Source organism: Mercenaria mercenaria, chromosome 3 (genome assembly GCF_021730395.1).
Source record: "Mercenaria mercenaria strain notata chromosome 3, MADL_Memer_1, whole genome shotgun sequence".
NCBI lineage: Eukaryota > Metazoa > Mollusca > Bivalvia > Venerida > Veneridae > Mercenaria > Mercenaria mercenaria.
In genome coordinates, this window is record NC_069363.1 from 80,364,538 (window position 1) to 80,385,129 (window position 20,592).

General features: G+C 34.7%; 2 protein-coding genes across 5 annotated transcripts in view; one reads left to right on the forward strand and one right to left on the reverse strand.

The window, feature by feature from the left end:
• LOC123524279 (amyloid protein-binding protein 2-like) overlaps positions 1-8,719 on the reverse strand; it is a 22,541-nt gene extending 13,822 nt beyond the window's left edge. For all 4 annotated transcript variants that reach the window (XM_053539028.1, XM_053539029.1, XM_053539031.1 and 1 more), the window contains exons 1-7: positions 8,565-8,719; positions 7,555-7,763; positions 7,153-7,371; positions 5,949-6,151; positions 3,785-4,477; positions 2,520-2,644; positions 902-1,007 (exon numbers count right to left, since the gene is read on the reverse strand). In XM_053539028.1, coding sequence (XP_053395003.1) covers positions 902-1,007; positions 2,520-2,644; positions 3,785-4,477; positions 5,949-6,151; positions 7,153-7,371; positions 7,555-7,763; positions 8,565-8,608 — 1,599 coding nt within the window. In that variant the 5' untranslated portion in view covers positions 8,609-8,719. The remainder of the gene's footprint in view (positions 1-901; positions 1,008-2,519; positions 2,645-3,784; positions 4,478-5,948; positions 6,152-7,152; positions 7,372-7,554; positions 7,764-8,564) is intronic.
• Positions 8,689-19,871, forward strand: LOC123524278 (ATP-dependent Clp protease proteolytic subunit-like). The gene is made up of 6 exons (XM_045302349.2): positions 8,689-8,793; positions 10,783-10,947; positions 13,237-13,333; positions 14,520-14,707; positions 17,280-17,385; positions 19,677-19,871. The coding sequence occupies exons 1-6, from the start codon at positions 8,761-8,763 to the stop codon at positions 19,784-19,786; spliced, it is 699 nt and encodes a 232-aa protein (XP_045158284.2). The 5' UTR covers positions 8,689-8,760; the 3' UTR covers positions 19,787-19,871.
• The last annotated feature ends 721 nt before the right edge of the window (positions 19,872-20,592 follow it).

Here is a 20,592-nt window from a genome sequence, read left to right on the forward strand (position 1 = left end):
AATTTTCATGGATTAGAGGTTGACTCCCCAAAGTGTCCCACCCATTAAACTAAATCCCATCAAACAAACAAAAAAGTCACATTCATTTTATTTTCAAAGATTGCGGAAGCGCAGGCTGGTCTGGATCCATGCTGGTCGCAAAGCCACTATGTTGGTTTTCTCATGGCATGGCTCAAAAGATTTTTCCAGATTGAACCTCTATTTATCAACATAAAATTACCCTCACTAAAAAAAACGATTAATTTTTGAAGGCAGTAAGAATTTCAGCACTTGCCTTTTATCACTATTACCAGAATTCACTTTTTTTTCGGTAACAGCTGTCCATAACATCTGAAATATCTTTTTTTTAATTTGAAGTTGTATAAATTCATAACATCAGAAATTATATACTGTGAAATCATTAATATTCGTGGGGGACTAATTTTTGTGGATTTCGTGGTTGACTCAATCCACGAAATTTGATCCCAACAAACAAGTAAAATTCCTATCCATTTTATGTTCAAAAGTTGAAATCCACGAATTCATATCCCCATGAAATCGCCGTTTTTACCAAAACCACGAAATTTCATGCCCACGAAATTTAATGATTTTACAGTAACTTAGAGTACAGAAAATTTTGTTGTATAGCCAAAATGGCTACGTTGTAGGGAGCTTAACTTTGTGAATTTCAAAGCTTACACATGAAATATATAGGAATTTTCTTTGTCTGTCTAGATCATATTTCATGGCAAACACATCACCAAATTCACAAATTATTCAAATAATTAAACATATAACCTCTATATAAATGTATGTATTAAGCTAGTAACTGAGGATTCTAACAATGATGTGATGAAGATGGCAAAGAAAAGATGACTGAGCTAACAAGTTCATTTTTGCTGAAGTACTAACTCTAACATACCATCGCTAGCTGCAAGCATGATTCATCTTGTCTGAACTCGGTGGCGAAATGACACAAATGAAGCAGTGCTTTCAGGTATAGCGGGTTACGCTGACCAAAGTGATGTCTGAAATACAGATTGATGCAAAATGTCGTAAGTACAAGCAACATTTGCTGTATCTTATTTATAGAAATTTTGAGCTGAATTTGAAATTTGAAGAGAAATCTATATAATAATTTCATAGTGAAAAAATACGAATCATATTCTTCAAAGGTAGGGATTTTCACTTAAAAGCAGAGGAATATGAAATATCAGTAATTGGAAATTTCCACAAAAAATACACTTCATTAAAGGTAATGATTTATTTCTCATAAGTACATAAAATACATGCATTTTCAAAATTTCATATGAAAATGCAATAGAAATTTATAAAACTCAGTTACTAAGTAACTGTTTCTAACATAAATATAAAATTTGTGATGTTATGATGCTGCCTGTGACCCTGCAGGGCTTAACAAAATACAAGCCAGAGTTACATAACTTGCCATGGGTTTTATTTCATGATAACAAAGACATGTGTGAAGTATGAAAGCATTTAGTCTGTAAGGTTTTGAGGAACCTGCTTACATGCAAAACTCTTACCAATTTTTTTTTTTTTATTAAAATGGGGAATAATTTTGATAAAATCAAATCTGGAGTTATGTATCTTGCTCTGTGAGATCGCCTCAGATAAATATGTAAAGTTTGATAGCATTTGGTGTAGTGGTTAAAAGAAACCTGCTTACATGCAAAACTTTCGTGAAGTGGAGGTCAAAGCCAACTAAAACTTGATGAAAGGGTGACAACAAAAGCTCTACTTTTGGAAAAAAATTAAAAAGTTGAGCTAAAAAGCAAGTGCATGAATCCTCTTTGTGATTTCAGAACATCTAGTATTCCAAGAATTTCTGGTCAATTGTAATTCTTTACATACAATTGAACTTTGGGTAATTTTGCATGCAAACAATATTTACACTCTTTACTTGTCCAGTGCAGATTCTGAAAAATTGACATGAGGCCATTTTTATTTTGATAACTGAAGTAAACACCTACCGAGGATTTTTCCGATGGTACTGTTTCTTCTCCCCTAAATTCTCTAGATAAATTAACACTCTGTAGAAATGAGGCTTTTTTTGATTTAATAAAGAGATAGTGTGAATTCTTTCAGGCAAAAACAATATTTAGCAGTCAGTCAAGGGAGCGGCACAATCTGGTGGCTGTTTAACCCTTACCCTGCTAAATTTCTACAATGAACTTGTTCATCTTTCAATTTGGACAGCACCATTAACTGTTAAAAGGAGTGCATACCAAAAAGATACCAACTGAATGGCGAACAGGGCAGTCTGATCATGACCTGCACTGTTTGCCATTTAGTCAGTACAGGATGTGCAGGCTGATCATGATCTGAACTGGTCGCAAAGGCAGAATCAATCGTGTCCAGCATGATACGGGTTAAGATAAGATGAAATTCGAAAAATAAAATCAATTTCGGAAGTTACTTGTCTGCTTAAAGCAAATGGCTGTTTACCCCTATAATACAAACAGCAACTTAGGCAAGTTTGGTTCTCTATTTTCAAAATAACAAAGTTTACAAATTCTTACTTTGCCAACTGGACTGTATATATTGCAAGTTTTTCAGCACGTTTTATCTGCCATTTTGCACAGTACGCCATCACAGCATTGCACAATGTATTTATCAACACAATTTTGTCACTTGGTTTGACTTCCTGAAAATGTATTAAACATAAAAATGTTTTTTTTTTTTTCATTTCAAATCTTATTTTAAATTATTACAGGATATAATATAGACAATAACTATCTTCTGTATCATTTGTATCATAAAGCTCTTGAAAGTACAACATTATGTATCACATATTAAAACCAAAATATTCCATAAAACTACTAATGAATCTGTTTTTACAGGACTATTCACTGACAAAGAACTGAGTAAATTTGTGTGTGTTTGTGTGTGTTCGGGTTTAACGTCTTTTTCAACAATTTTTCAGTCATATAAACGACGGGAGTAAATTTGTAATTTTTTGCAAATACAGTTAAATCTCATACACTTTAACTCACATAATTCGAACACTCCTCTTCGCTCGAACTCATCGTCAGGTCCAGGCTAAATGTCTATATAATGTTTATTTTTCGATGGCCAGAACAACCGATACTGTAATATCATTTAATTTTGTAGGCATGAAATTTCGTGGTTTTGGTCAAAATGGCTATTTCATGGGGATATGAATTTGTGGATTTCAACTTTTGAACGTAAAATGAATGGGAATTTTACTTGTTCACTGAGATTAAATTTCATCATGACATGGATTGACGCAACAACAAAATCCATGAAAATTAGCCCCTCACGAATATTAATGATTTCACAGTAACTAAAACAAATTTTGCCTGTCCCCTGGAGTTAGAGCGAACGAAATTCGACTGTAATAGCAAAGTTTTGAAGTTTAATCCATGCACACCTAGTAGGTGTAGAAATTATTTAGAAATAATGACAGTATGCTAAAGGTTGTCTGATAAATTCAAAAGAACGTGTTTCTCACATACCCATTCTTAGATAGGTTGCAATATCACGTATTTTGTTCTTAAAGTTTATTCAGTCAGCAGATAAGGTGTCTGAACACAGCAATTGTCACACAATTAAACTATACATGGTGAAAATGTATGTGTGATACCTAAATCTGAAGTATTTTTTGCAGACACTCTAATAATTTTATCATAGGGATTTATTCATATTTATGTGTACATGCACAAGTACAAAAATGTAGTGAAATTGCAACCTCTTTATTATTTCTGCCTGTCTCCCAAATCACCTGTCAAATATCATATGTGCATAAGCTTTTGTGATAACATACCTTGAGAGCATTTTGTGACCATGCAAAGGCTGGATTGACAGAACCAAGTTCTAGCAGCATGTGGCTCAACTCTGTATAAATCTCGGCTTCGTTGAGAATATCTTGTCCGAACGACATCATCTTTATCTGCCAAGTCATCTCAACTGCTGCCTGATACGCCTGACTGGCTCCCATAAAATTGTAGTTACGATTTCGCAAGTGCATCAGTTTTATGTATCCATGATATTTCGTCATCCAGATGTCCAAATGGTGTGACTCGCGTAAAAAGGACATTAATATCGACATCACCTTTTCCGCATCTGTGTAGTACCCATATTCTGTCATGAAATCAATGAGTGAAAACGCTAATGTAGTGAACTGTTTTACACTGTCTGCATTTCTAGCCACTTTGTTATTGCTTTTAAGAACCGAATAGAATGAGCTGACGATATCTTGTAATAAATTTACGTCAACACTTTCCAGTGATTTTAGATATTTGAAATACAAATGATAAAATTGCGGTTCCTGCAGGATGTCTTGGACAGTGTCACACATGCAAAGTTCAAAGCCGACCGGAAGCATTTTACGTCTTGACAGGACAGTAACAAGCTCAAGCTTCTTTATTTTTTCGAGCGCACGGGATTCTTGTTCCAGTTGTTCTTTATCTGCCGGATCTGCTGATTTTTCCAACTTGTGAAAGTGTTCCTCTGGAATCTATTAAGAAAGTGACATATATCTTATAAGCATTAAACATTTGTGAATCCAGGTAACATTTCTCAATTAATTTAAAAAAGTCTCATTTACTTGAGATACCAACAACGTTCAAGGGAGACAACCTACTTGGAAAATAGAAGCAAAAAAACAATACTTTTAAGTTTTTACCAAGGCATGAAGAATACAATAAGCACAGTAAAAGTCTGCGTTTATTCTGTAGTCCTAAGTATTAATACAATATCTGAATCAATTTTCCCACAGAAAATACATCCTCACATAAGTAAGAAATGTTTCGGCACAGATAAATACCCTGGTTTATTGTATAGAACTGACAAAAAAGAAAGGTTTTATTATTTAAAGAAAATTCTTAGAGACAGATATTTTCCTTATTTGTGTGTAACTAGCTGAAAGCAAGTTCTATCAAACAGAACAAAAATACCACACCTTGAGGCTTTAATTGTTGGGATATACATGGTATGTAAAAACCTTATTATCTCCCTTTTAAAAAAAAAATCATTAATTTTCAAATTGTATATATTTAAATATTCAAAACAAATTATATCCAAATAGGAACCAGATTCTTCCTATATACTGAAGAAGTCACTGCAACAGATTGTATTGATTTAAGTCATATTTTTGGTAGATTTACACTCACAACTCTAAAAAGGAAGAAACAAATAGCCCCCGTTATAGAAAAATTAAACACAATGTCAATAAATCTTTTTAATTTTGCTACTGTGGGTTTTCCATCAGCCATTTCTTCTTTCAACGGCTGGCTTGAGATCTTCTACACCACTGCAGGTTAAAGTTGGGCAGGAAAGAAACTATGCATGCAAAGGTGAGCAATTGAAAGTATTGGATGTGCCTTTAAATCTATTATGAATCAATAAACCAATTAACCAAGGACTGAGGAAAAAATAGGTCTTGCCTATTATACACAACGTACTAAATATAATTTCAGCAGACTTCAAATGAAATCTTATTGCTAGAGAGCCACAACAGCAACCAATGCTGGGCCTTCAAAATCCCTACCACTTAAACCAGCTGCTGTTACGGTTTAAAACGGTCACAGTCAATAATCCAAAAGTGGTCGATACTTGTCAAATGGTGGTCAATTCTGGTCAAATGGTGGTCAGTTACTGGTCATTTGTATATTTTGTCATAATATTTTCTTGTTTTAATGCAAAATACTAAAACTACTGGTCACCCTCTGAGAAAACCGAACTCCAGAAAAACTAGAAGTGTTTACCTTTGCGACCAGTGCAGACCAAGATCAGCCTGCACATCAGTGCAGACCTGATCATGGTCTGCACTGTTCGCTGTTCAGTCAGTAAATTTTCAGTGAACACCCCTTCAAATAATAAATGGTATTGCCCAAATTGTATGATGGACCAGTCCATTTTAAAAATTTAGCAGGCTAAAGGTTTTAAGTGATTTATTATTTGAGAGCATCTTGCTGTTTCTAATTTACCGTTAGAAGAGATCTGAAGTTGTCTGGGGTCGGTATCCACTGCTGAAAATAACCTTTAACGAGTGTAACTGCATCATTTGTCTTCTCAAACCTGCCACTCCATGTCGGATATTTCTCCTCTGTCTCCTCGATCTCTCTCAGCACCTTCTCCTCCTCCTGCTTCCTCTCCTCTTCTATATTTAGAACATTCTGTGCTTCACCATCTGATTTAGATAACATACAATTTCTTTTATCTAGTAAAACTTACAAAAATTCCCATCTCTGGTGCACTGATTTTTCATTTAGTAGACACAATGGCGTAAACAGTGGCGATAACTTATTAACTCTAGCAAATATAAACAAATTGAGGTAGATATAACACACTTCATTTTGTAGAGGGGACTATTAAACAGTTATTGCATAATGATGAGGTGAATACCAGCTTGTTCAAGACTATTAATTTGGATATTCACTGATGTTATCATACAGTGAGTGCTTTATTTCAGGTTTACACTGAAAAAGTTAGTATCTCAGTCAGATTGTTCGTAAGAAAAAATGTTTACAGTCAATACACAATTTTATCGAAATGTGACAAGGCTGCTGACTGAATTACTGGCTGATGGAAACAAGATATGACTGACTGGTGTTTGACAGATCTTGGATAAGTATAGCGTGTGAGTTTCTTTTCAGGAATAGTTGCTTGTTCAAGTTGATTACAAGGATATCACTTTTTGAGGTGAATACCACTTTCTCTGAACCTTCACATGATCAGTTATCAGCCAATGAGATAAGCGGAATTTAAGTGGATGTCACAAAATAAGACCGATTATTGTTTTTCTGCAGATATTTAATGGGTTAATATTTGTGACTTTAGTTTGTTACCCTGTTGGTTTTGACAGTGCAGGTTACACAGTGTGGAGCCTGACATGGTGCTGACTTGCCACAGGGAGATCTGCATTATGTGTGAGCTCTTTTAAATAATCTAGTTTTTGCCTTAGTTTCCAAAACTGCTTTAACATTTTTCAGAAATATAGAAACTAAATTGATTTTACTGCATGATAATGAATAATATGCTGCCATAAGCACCAAGCTAAAGTAATACATTACTGTCACCCTGTGTCATTGTCACAGAACCAACAGGTTATTTAACATTTTCAACTTTCTTCTTGTTTTTCTGATGAATTAGGTTTATATGAAGACAGGGATTACACAATAGCATACATACCTGGAGATTTGATGGAGGGAAGCGGTTTATATCGAGGTAATTTATGTCTTGGAGATTCTACTTCAGAAAACTTTGTGTGTTGTGAATTTGGTCTGTGGATAACAGTGTTGTCGAGAAATTCAACCAACAATTTGTATCGCTTTCTAACTTCCTGTCCAGCATCAGGATTTTGCAATGCCTCTCTAAATGCTCTGTACCAATCAATGTGCTGTCCTTTTGCTGAAAGTAACATCACAGTTGTAAAAAGAACAGATATCTGCGAGGTACTATACTAATTGTAGGAACACTTCTTAAACTATAAAATAATAATCAATGAGTGTAGTTACATAGGAAATAAATTCTACACCTCAGAAAACTTGCATTAAACCCATACTAAACAATTAACAAAATTAATGCACAAACCTGGAAGAAGATCAACAAGTACTCGAGCTTTATCAGCCGCTGTTGAACCAGCATTAATCCTCCTCAAGTCGTCCTCAGACAGAACTCCACACTCTACTAGGTGGCCAAGAATGTGTTCCACACGTAGTTCTTGGACAAGAGCAATTCTGTTAATTCGCAGTCGCATAACATTTTGCTTGTCCAAACCAGACTCCCTTATTGGCTCTGGACTGAAATTGTCAAAATATGTTTATGGTACCGAATATCGGACCCATTCACAATTGCAAACAGTCTTTCTCAATTTTCGAATTGGAACCTGACCGGACTTATTCACAACTGGTGTGAAAATCTCTAAAAATAGTAGAAAAACGTAAAAAAGGCATTGAAAAACTTTAAAGAAGTTTGTTATTGACTTTTGCGAGCAAAAGCATCTGATTTATCAAGAATTGTTACATTTGTCATCCTATATTATTGACCCTTAAACGTTAATTCATTGTGCGTTTGGGTACGAAACATTAATTTAGAGTGCGTTTAGGTACATAGTGGGTAAAAATCTCTTTTGTTGTTTGTTATGATGTTCTCATTTGTTTCGGAATAAATATATGAATGTAAGTTTAACGTACCTATCTTTTTTACACAAAGATATTTAATCACTAAATATTTTGATTCAGTGATTTTTTTTGTTGCAAACTGTGAAATGGTCCAGTACCAGAAAAATTGTGAAAATTAGTGTTTTTCTCAAAAATTTGAGAATTTTTTCCCGCTTTAACAATTGTGATTTTTTTCTAATACTTCGTGAATCAATGGAGGAGAATACACTGCATGGTGTCAGACTTAAGTAAAGAGTTTGTTATGTGTAATACATCATATATCATCATGATTTAAGACGAGGAAATTTACTCTAATATTATACAAAGACCTCGGGTATTACAGAAAAATGGGAAAGCTTCCCTAGCAACAGGTGCTTTTGTCAGTATTTATCCCGTATTTATTTGATTTTAAGAACGTGATTGCGAAGTTTTGTTGCTTACTCTGATAAAATGAAAGTTCCTTTTCTGTGTACTGCTGCTGTCATTGTTGCTTATAACGGTAATAAGGCATTGAAACGGAAAAAAAAGGGAAATTAAAACGTCGCTAGCCAGACATTTACATCTTATTCGGAACGCCTCGGATAAACAGGAAGCACTAAAACCGGTGCTCTGGTTGAAAAATAAAATTTGGAAAAAAATGTTCTCAAACGCCGTAAAATCACTATGTCAGGTGATAGTTTCATGTTACATTTTGCAATAAAGTTGTTGTTATTCATGCATATTGATGAAATGTGTGAGTGGAAGCATAGTAGGCTTTGATTCCAGTTTGTCACTAGATTTCGCGACCGTGTATATGAGTAATTGCATAATTAAATCACCGTTATCTTAACTTTTTCAAACACCACTTGTTTCCAAATCCTTAACTTCTTCTTCCTTATTATTTTTCTGTTAGGCACTGACACTTTAAACTTTCTCTTCCATATTAGCATGGCACACCGACCTTCCATCTGGCACTGATGATAAACCCCGACAGATGATAAAGTCGACCTCCTTGGAAATATCCGATTGCAAGCGGTCATTTATAAAATTGAACACACCATCTAATAGTTTCCACATACCACACCAACTGGTGTAAACAAAAACAAAATTGGTAAATATTCTGTATAAATAAATGACTTGAATTTATTTGTATATAAAATATTTATCCAAAATTACTGGGGAAGAGGGTGTTTTTGACGCATGGTCACTGTCGAAACATGAAGGCCTGACATTGGGTCACTTTTCATTACTTGATCAGGAATGACTCTTGCAGCTTTTTGGGGAAAGTTTCAGTACAATAATATGAAGAAACTTTTGTAAGGACAAAGTGGTCGAATTTATCATCAGTCAACATTCATACAGTCTCCATTTTACAAACCCCTTTCAGGGCCTCACTTCGTGTGAGATTGCTTACTAAATATAAAATTTGATTTATGTAAAGTTTTCAGCAAATGTTAAGCATTATTTTGATACCAACCATTGATATCAATTTGCAAAAATAAAAAAGTTAAGGTAAAAAAACCTCATTTTCTGTTCGGGTTTACCATCAGTACCAGTACTTACCATCAGTACCAGTACCCGGACAGATGATAAAGTCGACCACCTTGGAAATATTCGACTGCAAGCGTTTTTTTATAAAATTGAACACACCTTCAAATAGTTTCTAATTACAACACCAACTGGTGCAAACAAAAACAAAATTGGTAAATATTCTGTAGACATATAAATGACTTACATTTATTTGTTTAAAAAATATTTATCCAAAATTACTGGGGAAGAGGATGTTTTTTGCACATGCTCACAGTTGAAACATGAAGGCCTGACATTGGGTCACTTTTTATTGCTTGATCAGGAATGACTGTTGCATCTTTTTGGGGAAAGATTCAATTTAATAATACGAAGAAAATTTTGTAAATGACAAAGTGGTCGAATTTATCATCAGTCAACGTTCATACAGTCACCATTTTACAAACCCCTTTCAGGACCTCACTTCGTGTGAGTTTGCTTACTAAATATAAATTTGAATTATGTAAATTTTTCAACAAATGTTAAGCTTTATTTTGATACCAACCATTGATTACATTTTGCAGAAATAAAAAAGTTACAGGTTAAAAGCCTCATTTTCTGTTCGGGTTTATCATCAGTACCAGTAGTATTGGAACCTCAAATTTTCTTGAGTTTGAAAAGTTTTTCTTTTACATCAAACTATGAAATCATCCATTTAAGGTTACTCTTCCAGTTTTTAGTAAAGTTTTACATTAAATTGTCAAATAGGTCTGGCTGATTAATAAATATTCAGCAGTATCAAATTTAGTATCAGCTTCGTTGATATATGTAACTATCAAGTGATGTGTTAAAATGTAGTAGGCCTACATTTTTGGCATTAACAATACTGTCTGACAAATGTTTACGCTTATCAATTGTTCAAATTCAGAATGAATCCGGGGTTTTATTATGCAGTAACACTTATTTTGGAAGGCCGGTGAGCTATGCTAATTGCCAAATGCTACTTGCAAATTATACTATAAACATTTGGCAATTAGCATTGTGCACTAGCCTTATCTTCAGGAGTATGGATTGTTCTCATTTATGTTCTGGATGTCATAAATGCTTATATTTAAAAGATTACTTATTTCGAGACCTCTAATGTATAAAATTTTGCTGTACAATTTTTTTTCAGGTAACAGTATGTCGACAAGTGTTAACACGGTATGTCCATAAATCCAGATGTGCTCACAGACCCTACTATGTCCCTATTGTTGTGGAGCAGACCGGAAGAGGCGAGAGGTCATATGATATTTACTCAAGACTTCTTAAAGAAAGAATTGTCATGATTATGGGTCAAGTAAGAATATTTTCCACCTTTACATAATTTCAAGAATTACTTGTTTAAATAATATTTTTTGTACTTTTGAAATGTTCAGATACAGCAGTGTTATGTATAATGTTATGTGAATGGATAAAGAAACAACTTTTATCTGCTCCCCTGTGACGTGGCATTTGTATGCAAATCAGTGATCCCATCTCTGTGCATATGTGTGTGAGTCATGAATAGACTGTTAATAAAATGCATGCATCAGATTTTAAAAAACAGTTGTACCTTATGAGAAATGTTTCTGCATTGTCAGGACTCGACAAATTGTTTGAAAGGAAGACATCCAGCAAGATGAGCTGCCTAGAAATTTCATTCATCCAGCTAACTTTGAACTTGTCCTGCAAGCCCCTTAGGAAAGACAATTTTTATCCATAGCATCTATTTTAAAGTCTGGTCAAAATGTTACGTACTGGAATCTTTTCATGGACTATTGAGAATCTAGCTAATTATGCAACTGAAGTATGGTACTGTTACAGTAATGGGTTTTAGAGTTGCAAACTCTAAATCAACTTCTGTCGTTATTGTTTTGATATCTTACTCCTTCATGGCTTCATTTTCATTGGACTTATCCTATTTTTGTCAGACATTGCACTTCCCCTGCGCAACATTAAATCGCCCCTAATGGATGCGCACATATTGAGTGTACAATATGCTTTAGGGTTAGGGTTAGGTTTAACATAGGGTTAATAGTGTACATACAATTCGCGTGTACACTTAATGTGAGAAAATTAATACCGACCACTTCTCCTGCAGGAAAAGTACTAAAACAACTTCCACTTGCCCGCAGCTGATTTCTACTCGTATTTACATGTGGACTAGTTAATTTGTCAAGCAGTGATTCTTTTCATTATTTAAATTATGTTATGTTTTATATGCTACATAATCACCACAGTTTGTTTTTCAGTAGGCTCTTGACCCATGTGACACACTTTCATCATACACATTGCAACTTTTATAGAGCAAACACCAGGACTTGACTTGTGTTTTTTGTTCACGGGTTGTTGCTGGGGGGGGGGGGGGGGGGAATTTGGAATTTATTTATATACTAAATTTGTCTTTGAGAAAGAAAATATCTATCTTTGTATGGAGGTGTTTGCTCTTTGAAAGTGTTGTTAACAAAGGCGAAACTGTAGGACTTAAAGACTTGAGAGGGAAAATGCCCTTAGCAGTTATTTTGGGGGTGGGGGGAAATAAGCATGGTATTTGAGCATAGTGGAACAAAAATTCTGATATAAAGTTATAAAGTTATTTCTAGGCTATATCTGCATGACTTGAAATACAAGATTGTAAACAGCCCCTGCTATAGATGGAAAAAATACCGAGCCTTGCTAAGGTGAATTAAGACTGAAGTCCAAACAGCCTCTGTTGTTAAGCATTTTTCAGGTGGAAGCTTTAATCTTAAATGATTAACCCAGGCACCAAGCCATTATGAACTAAAGCTCATAACAGCTCATGGGGTCTTCCTCCACCAGTAAAAGTTTGAAAGTCACCATATGACCTATAATTGTGTTGGCATGACATAAAACCTAATAAAAAAAAAAGAAAAAAGACAGAAGTAGTTCTGCATGAAAACTCCTGACTTCAAGTAATTTGGCTATTCAAAGGATATGGAGAAGTACTGAAAATATTTGGACCTTGATTTTTTTTTGCAGAGGTTAGTCATGAGCAGCAGATGATCTCTATTGATTTTGAGGTCAGTAGGTCAAAGGTCAAGGTCACAGTGATCCGGAACAGTTAAACGAAATTCGGATGATAACTCAAGAACGCTTGGGCCTAGGATCACAAAACTTGATTTGGAAGTTGATCATGATCAGCAGATTACCCCTATTGATTTTGAGGTCAAAGGTCAAGGTCACAGTGACCCGGAACAGTTAAACGGTTTCCAGACCATAACTCAAGAAAGCTTGGGCCTAGGATCATGAAAGTTAATAGGGGGGTTGATCATGACCAGCATATTACCCCTACTGATTTTGAGACCAGAGGTCAAGGTCACAGTGACCCAGAACAGTTAAACCGTTTTTAGACGATAACTTGAGAAAGCTTGGGCCTTGGATTGTGGAAGTTGATCGGGAGGTTAATCATGACCAGCAGATGACCCCTATTGATTTTGAGGTAAATAGGTCAAAGGTCAAGGTCATATTGACCCAGAACAGTAGAACTTTTGTGTACAGTGACCAAATAGTTTCTGTTCCTTGTGCAATTGCTGAATGCATCAAGGGGGGCATTTCGTGTTCTACGAGCGCTTGTTTTTCATTACAGATTTCGGATGATATATCAAGTCTTATCATTGCACAGATGTTGTTCCTACAATCTGAGAGTGCAACTAAACCTATAAATTTGTATATAAACAGTCCAGGTGAGTATACAATTTTCCGATTTCTTTGCACATTTCCGTAATACAAGGTAGGTCATTACCTTTTTACCCTTAACAGAATTTCTAACCTACTTTGGTTTTGTCAGCACTACAATAGCAAACTAACAATTTATTTAGCTTTTACCTTGCTAAATTATAAAAATGGATTGGTCCATCATTCAGTTTGGGAGGTACTTATTTATCAAAGGGGTATTCATTGAAAATTTATTGACTGAATAGCAAACAGTGCAGACCATGATCAGCTTGCATGGACGAGGAGGCTGATTATGGTCTGAACTGTTCGCAAAGGCAGAATCACTTGCCGCTAGAAGGCTAAAGGTTAACCAAATGTTACAATTGATGAAGATCAAACATAAAACGGGAAAACAAGTAAAAAAATAAACTTCCAAATATTTTCTCATGATTATTTAGCAACTTTGCAGTTGTTATCTAATTCAGCGTCTACGCAGGTGGTGATAGAAAATAATGGAGTTAGTTCTTTAAAACTTTGTACATCAATTTCAAATATGAAAAAAAGTTCATATCAGAAACGGAAAATAAGAAAAAATCTGCATATTTTATATGAGTATTTAGCAACTTTTGGATTGGTAAACAGCTCTGGTATTATCACAGGCAATGAAAAAAAGCACTGCTATCTAAGCACACAAGTGAAAGTTTTGGTGCTAAAATTGACATGCATTGTTTTTAATAAGGAACAGCGATGTTATGTATGAAGCAAACAAAAAGTTTTTAATGTTTTTCTAGTTGCAGTGCTTTCTGCAGTTGGCAATCAGTAACAAAATATGATCTCTTTCACCATACCCCCACACTGAGTACCTTGTGGAAATCAAAGATAACTATTATACTGAAAACTAAGAATTTTTTTGAGACAGATATATTTTCGCTTTACAGTCAATCCTGTCTGCCAGGACCACCCTTGGGAAATGGAAAGTAGTCTTTAATGAGAGGTGGTCTTTCAACAAAGGTAAATGTTTAAACGAGATGAGAAAATAGTGGCATTTATAAGCAGGTTTTATAGTAGTGACCGTTATTTGGAGGTGGTCTTTATCACAGGTTTGACTGTGTTTACTGACTTTCAGAATTTGTAAGTATATTACAATATTTAATAAATATTAGCTGCAGGCTGTACCGTGAAGTACACTGATTGTATAACCTTTGTATATTTTAGGTGGGGTTGTAACATCAGGTCTTGCCATATATGATACAATGCAATACATTCAACCACCTGTTGCTACATGGTGTGTTGGCCAGGCTGCCAGTATGGGCTCCTTGTTACTGGCCGCAGGTACATCGGGAATGCGTTACTCATTACCTAATTCAAGAATCATGGTACATCAAGTGTTAGGTAGTGCTCAGGTAATTTTGTAACATGTATTTGTTTTCTGTGTCAGATTTGTTTTTGTTTCGATTTGAAGTGATACTCGCACAGTGTGTCATCTGATGTGTTTCTAATTTTGAAAGTGTGGGATGACCCAGGGTGCTGATTTCATATTGTTTAAGGTATAGGAAGGCACATAGATGGAAATACCAATCTTCCGTAAGACAGCAGGCTGTAGAAGAAAGGATTCAAAGAGCTCTGGTGAAGCTTGAGCTCACTATGGTGAAGGGGTACTGACTCTAAGCCAGCAACCTTAATCACTCAATTATGGAGTCCTCAATGTGTTCTATGAGTTAAATTACAAATAACTACAGACACTATATACATTTTATAAAAAGAAAATTTTATTTTTTTCTTTCATAAAGCTCTTCTTAACCTTTTGAGTGGGGGACATATAGTTGCCATCTTGTCCTTCCTTCCATCCATCCATCCATCCATTGTGGAATCTTTGTCCAGGTAACTCCTTCTACAGTTTTCAAGGGATTTGGCCCAAACTTGTAGAAATATATTATTATGAAGTGATCTTGGGCAAACTTTCCAAAATATTGTAATCATTAGTTTAATTTAATCAGACTAATTGTCATGTCATTGTAATTTAATTAATAACAGTTGTAAAGTAATCAACTCATTTCTGTGCCATGCCAGCTTTAGGAGTTGTGGCCCTTCAAGTTTTACAAAATGCGAAGTTACCCGAAGTACTTCTTGATGGCTTATCCTGGTAACTGCTCTTAACACTTTTCTAAGGGTTTGGCCCAAACTTACAGGAATACAAGATGAATGTGCACATATTGTCTGAATATATGTGAACTATGCTTGGTACAGGAGTTAAAATTTTACAAAATGCTATATTTTACTAAATGGATAACTCCTGTAAAAGTTTTGTTAAGGGCCTAGCACAGACAAAATTTAATAAGAAAATTATCATATACTGAATTTACACATATTGTTGGGATGTACATGTACTACCATATATCCCTGTATAAATGCTCTCCATCTAATACATGCATCCCTTGCGTCCATTTGCCAAAAAATGGCATCCTGATATTAAGACAAAGTTGAAAGGCCTTGAAAAATAATTCATGTCAAACATAATTCACTGCAACATAATTATACATGTTGTGGCTACTGAATAGAATTTTATAAAACTTAATATTCAAGAAACATAACTCTCTATTTAATATGTTTTATTTTATCTCCCCATTTCAGTGCTTTTTCTTTGCATAATTTTTTCATATAATAGATTTGAAGCAGGAAGTTGAATAAGAATTCATATGATAATAGATAATTAGGTACATTTAAAATCATAATTTAACTGTTCTAGTTTCCAAATTAAATCCCGTTTCATATTCATTTGTGTCCAACATGCAAATATTGCAACTGTCCCTGTGGAGCATACTTCAGTGTACTGGTAACAACTGTTTTGTTTTTTTTGGTGTTAACAAGACTGCATTATCCTTTGGTATGGCCAATACGTCACCTCAACGCAACAAAGTCTTATCTTATTATAAATTTATAATAAGATACGACTTCGACTTTGTTGCGTTGAGGTGACGAAATTTAATTTATAGTCATTCTATTGACTTCTCTGACACCAATATTAATATCAAGCAAGGAATAACAGAAGGAAATTTAATTTAAAGATGAGTTCTTTAGAGATTTAGAGACTTTAGTTTACATTACTCTCACTATACATGTTTAGTTTACATTTCTTTGGTTATATATGCAAATGTTAATGTTTTGTTTAAAGTCAGTCTAATTTTAAATTGTCTGCACTGGTGCAAAACTGTGTAGTACTGACAACCTTATGACATTTCGTTAGCTGTTTTAGTAAGATGATAACAGTAAACAATTTATCATCAACAAAGCTTTGTAAGCCACAGGTTGTTCCATTTCAGACCGTTTTTCAATTGGGGGAAACTTTCTTGAAACCCCAAACCAGAAAATATTGTCAGACACTTTTTAAAAGTAAATGAATACCTACTGTGTATACTGTATATATACTGGCTGATTAAATATTTTCTTAAAAGATATATTAGACCCATATTTAAAAATATTATAATAATCTTTCACTGGTTGAAGGTGATGGAAATATCTGGCTTGAACTTAACTGTTCAGGCCATAATGAGGCTCTGCCAAGTTACCGCGAAACAGTTAACAGAGAGTCAGATATGTGTTAGGTTTAAAAAAGTAGGTATATCTAAGCACAGCCTGAAGAGTACTTCCTTTTAAAGCTGGTAGCTGGTAAGCAAATTACTGCTATACATGACTGAATGTGGTTCAACAAACTCAGTTTATATATCTAGTCAAGTTAAATTAATTTGATGAGGCCTTTCTGCGTTTAAAATTGGTATCAAAGAACAAACTATATTAGTGAAAAATACATAGGATATCTGTTATTTAATTGCAAAATGTCATCAGCTTACTGAAATAGAGACTTTTTGTTAATTGGCATTCTAAAATAAGAAATTTCAGTTAAATTCTGTGTATCACCATAGTACTAAAATACCTAATGGAATGTAATTACCGGTATATTTTATTTCTTAAAACCAGGGTCAGGCCACAGATATACAGATACAAGCTGAGGAAATTCTCCGACAGAAACAGAGATTGAACAACATCTATGCTAAACACACAAACAAACCTGTGGAACTTATAGGTAAATATCATACAGACAGAAAGGTGACTGGAAGGTTGCTTTGCACATGTCAGTCAGTCCATCTGTTGATAGAATTGACAGTTTCCGCCTAATAACTTGAGAGCAACTTGACCAAGAACATTCAAATTTGTAAGCATGAGTGGGTTATGATGTTGATGAACCCTGTTGTTCTGAGGGTCAGTAGGTCAAAGGTCACAAGGGCCTGGACATTAAAAACTGTTTCCACTCATTAACTTTAAAAGAACCACCTGACGCAGAACCTTCAAACTTGATGGTATGATTTGGCTTATAAAGTAGATGACCCCTTTCGTTTTTTGGATCAGTAAGTCTAAGGTCAAGGTCGCAGGGGCCTGAACCTTGAAAACAGTTTCTGTTCAATTACTTGAGTACCACTTGACCAAGAACCTTCAGATTTGACAGCATGATTGAGCTTATGAAGTAGATGACCCATATTGTTTTTCAGGGTCAGTAAGTCAAAAGGTCAGGGTCACGGGGTCCTGAACCTTGAAAATGGTTTCTGTTAAATATCTTGAGAACAACTTGACCAAGAACTTTCAAACTTGATATCATGATTGGGTTATGAAGTAGATTACCACTATCATAAAATGTTTTGGAGATTAGTAGGTTAAAGTCAGCGTTTTAGTGATCACGGGACTGAAAATGGAGCAACCCGTCATGTGGGAGTGGGGGGGTGGGGGGGGAGCATTCTTGTGTCACAAACAGCTCTTATCCAGTAAGAAATATTAACAAATTGTCACTTCAAAAGAACACTGATGTTATTTATTCAGTTGCAGTTTTTATGTAGGCTGATCTATTAGATAAGCCTGGCAAAAACATAGAGTACAACATAAACATCTATTGTTTGATCCATTTTGTCTAGATTTTTCCTTGATTTCTCTTTAAATAGAAGGCAATACAGTTGAAATGATACATTAGAGCTGACACAGTTGTCTGTTAGTAAGATGCTGGACTCCTAAAATGAAAGCAGGACCCATATTTATCAAAGTTCTATGTCCGAACTTAACTTTAAAATTTTCCCTCCTTTGTAATACATATAACCCACTAAAACTTTACATAACTTTGTAGTACTTGTTTGTGCTATGTTTATGCAAGTTTCATAAAATTCTGTACTAGATTTTCGAATATATATCAAAGAATAATTTCAGCATTTTAAGAATGGGAAGAAAATAGCTTGGGACCATATGAATTGCTCAAGTGTGCTCCAGGTGCTCGGGCCCCAGGTGCTAGGGCCATTGCCATATTCCACTGTGTGCCAGTCTAATGAACTCGCAAGAGTGGTAATAAAAACTTATACAGTAAAAGTTTGAAAATATCCCCTCAAATTAACCACAATAGATTGGTAGTATATGGAATAACTTATATGCATACTCGCATCTATGAAGTAGGAAGAATTTGCAAAAATCACAAATCCTCTATGCCATTTCCATTCACAATGTCATGAAATTGCATCTATTCCAGAAGACATATGAGCAGTTTTTCTCTGAATAACCTACCAATGTAAATATTGAATTGCAGAGCTGAAAAGTCCATGAATCTAAGCAGCAAATTTGTCATAGTCTGTAATACTCTACTGTTCTTGTTACTCTATTCAATATTTTGCATTAAATATAATAAGGCTTTCAGATGCCCGCTCTTAAAAGTAGATTAAAATTTAAAAAAATACATTTGAAAAAAGTTATAAAATGATATGGCAGAAAAAAATGTCCAAAATATTTGCATGAAATATTCTTTTTGAAATTTGATTTGTAAAATGAGGATAGGTATGTCTTTGACCTCGGCAAACATTGAAATAGTTGAGCAGGAAAATAATATGCTCATTTTATGACCTGATGGTATTTATTTAAAGCTACTTGCCCAGAGTTTGTGTGAAATTTATCAGCATGTTCATTTCCACCAACTGCCATTGCAACCAGTGTAGATCATGATCAGCCTGACATCCGTGCAGTCTGATCAAGATCTGCACTGTTCGCCACTCAGTATCTTTTTAGTACTGGTAAGCACCCCTTTTAACCGTTAATGGTACTGTCCAAATTGAAAGATGGACTAGTTCATTCAGGATAAGGGTTCATAGAAGGAAGAATGTTGATTTCCTCCATTATTTCAAAAGTATTGCAATGGTTTTCTTACTTCTGCACAATATTTTTGTATTTATTTATTACGATATCTTGCAAAAATCATACACCATTAAGTTTGTACCACTGGTCATTTTCACAAAAGCCATATTTTATGGAATTTTGAGAGAGAAAAATTGTTTGCTTAATTTTTTTCAGAAACCACCATGGAAAGAGACAGGTTTATGACACCAGAGGAAGCAAAAAATTTTGGAATCATAGATCATGTCTTAGACAAGCCGCCAGTAATAGATGAAAATAAGAAATAGCATCAGAACACTTGTTAGAGATTGATTTCTATTTTAAAAATTGTCTTTAGTTAGCTTGTATGTGGAATTAAATGTGTCAACACGAGTTAAGACTTTGTTACGTATTTTGACTGAACTAAGTTTGGTACTTGGTATGTTTGGTTGAAGTTAAAATCAAACCAGAATTATCGATGAAGATGTCCAGGCAAATTTTAGATACATGTATATATAATTGTTGATGATAATTATAAGCTCCAGCTGGGAAAGTAAAATCATCATTTTTATATGCCCATTTTGGAAAAATGGGAAGTAATACATGGTGGCGTGTGCGTCTGCCCATCTGCCTATCCTAATTCGTCCGTCTGAAGTTTGTGACGTGCCTAGCTCAAAAAGTATGTCATATGATTTGATGAAACCTTGCACGAGTCTTCGTCATGCTATGAACTTGCGCACCTCCTATTTTTTGTCTGGCTCCGCCCCTTATTTCCAGAGTTATGGCCCCTGATATAGTAAAAAACGCACATTTTCACCTTGTGATGCACCTAGCTCAGAAAGTATTTGATACAGATTGATGAAACCTTGCAGGAGTCTTAATCATGATATGAACTTGCGCACCTCCTAATTTTCAACTGGCTCCACCCCTTATTTCTATTATTTCTAGTTATGGCCCCTGAAATAGTAAAAAATGCACATTTTCACCTTGTGACGTGCCTAGCTCATAAACTATTTTAAATTAATAAGTGAAAACTTACAAGAGTCTTTATCATGATATGAACTTGAGCACCTCCTATTTTTCGTCTGACTCCTCCCCCTATTTCCAGAGTTAT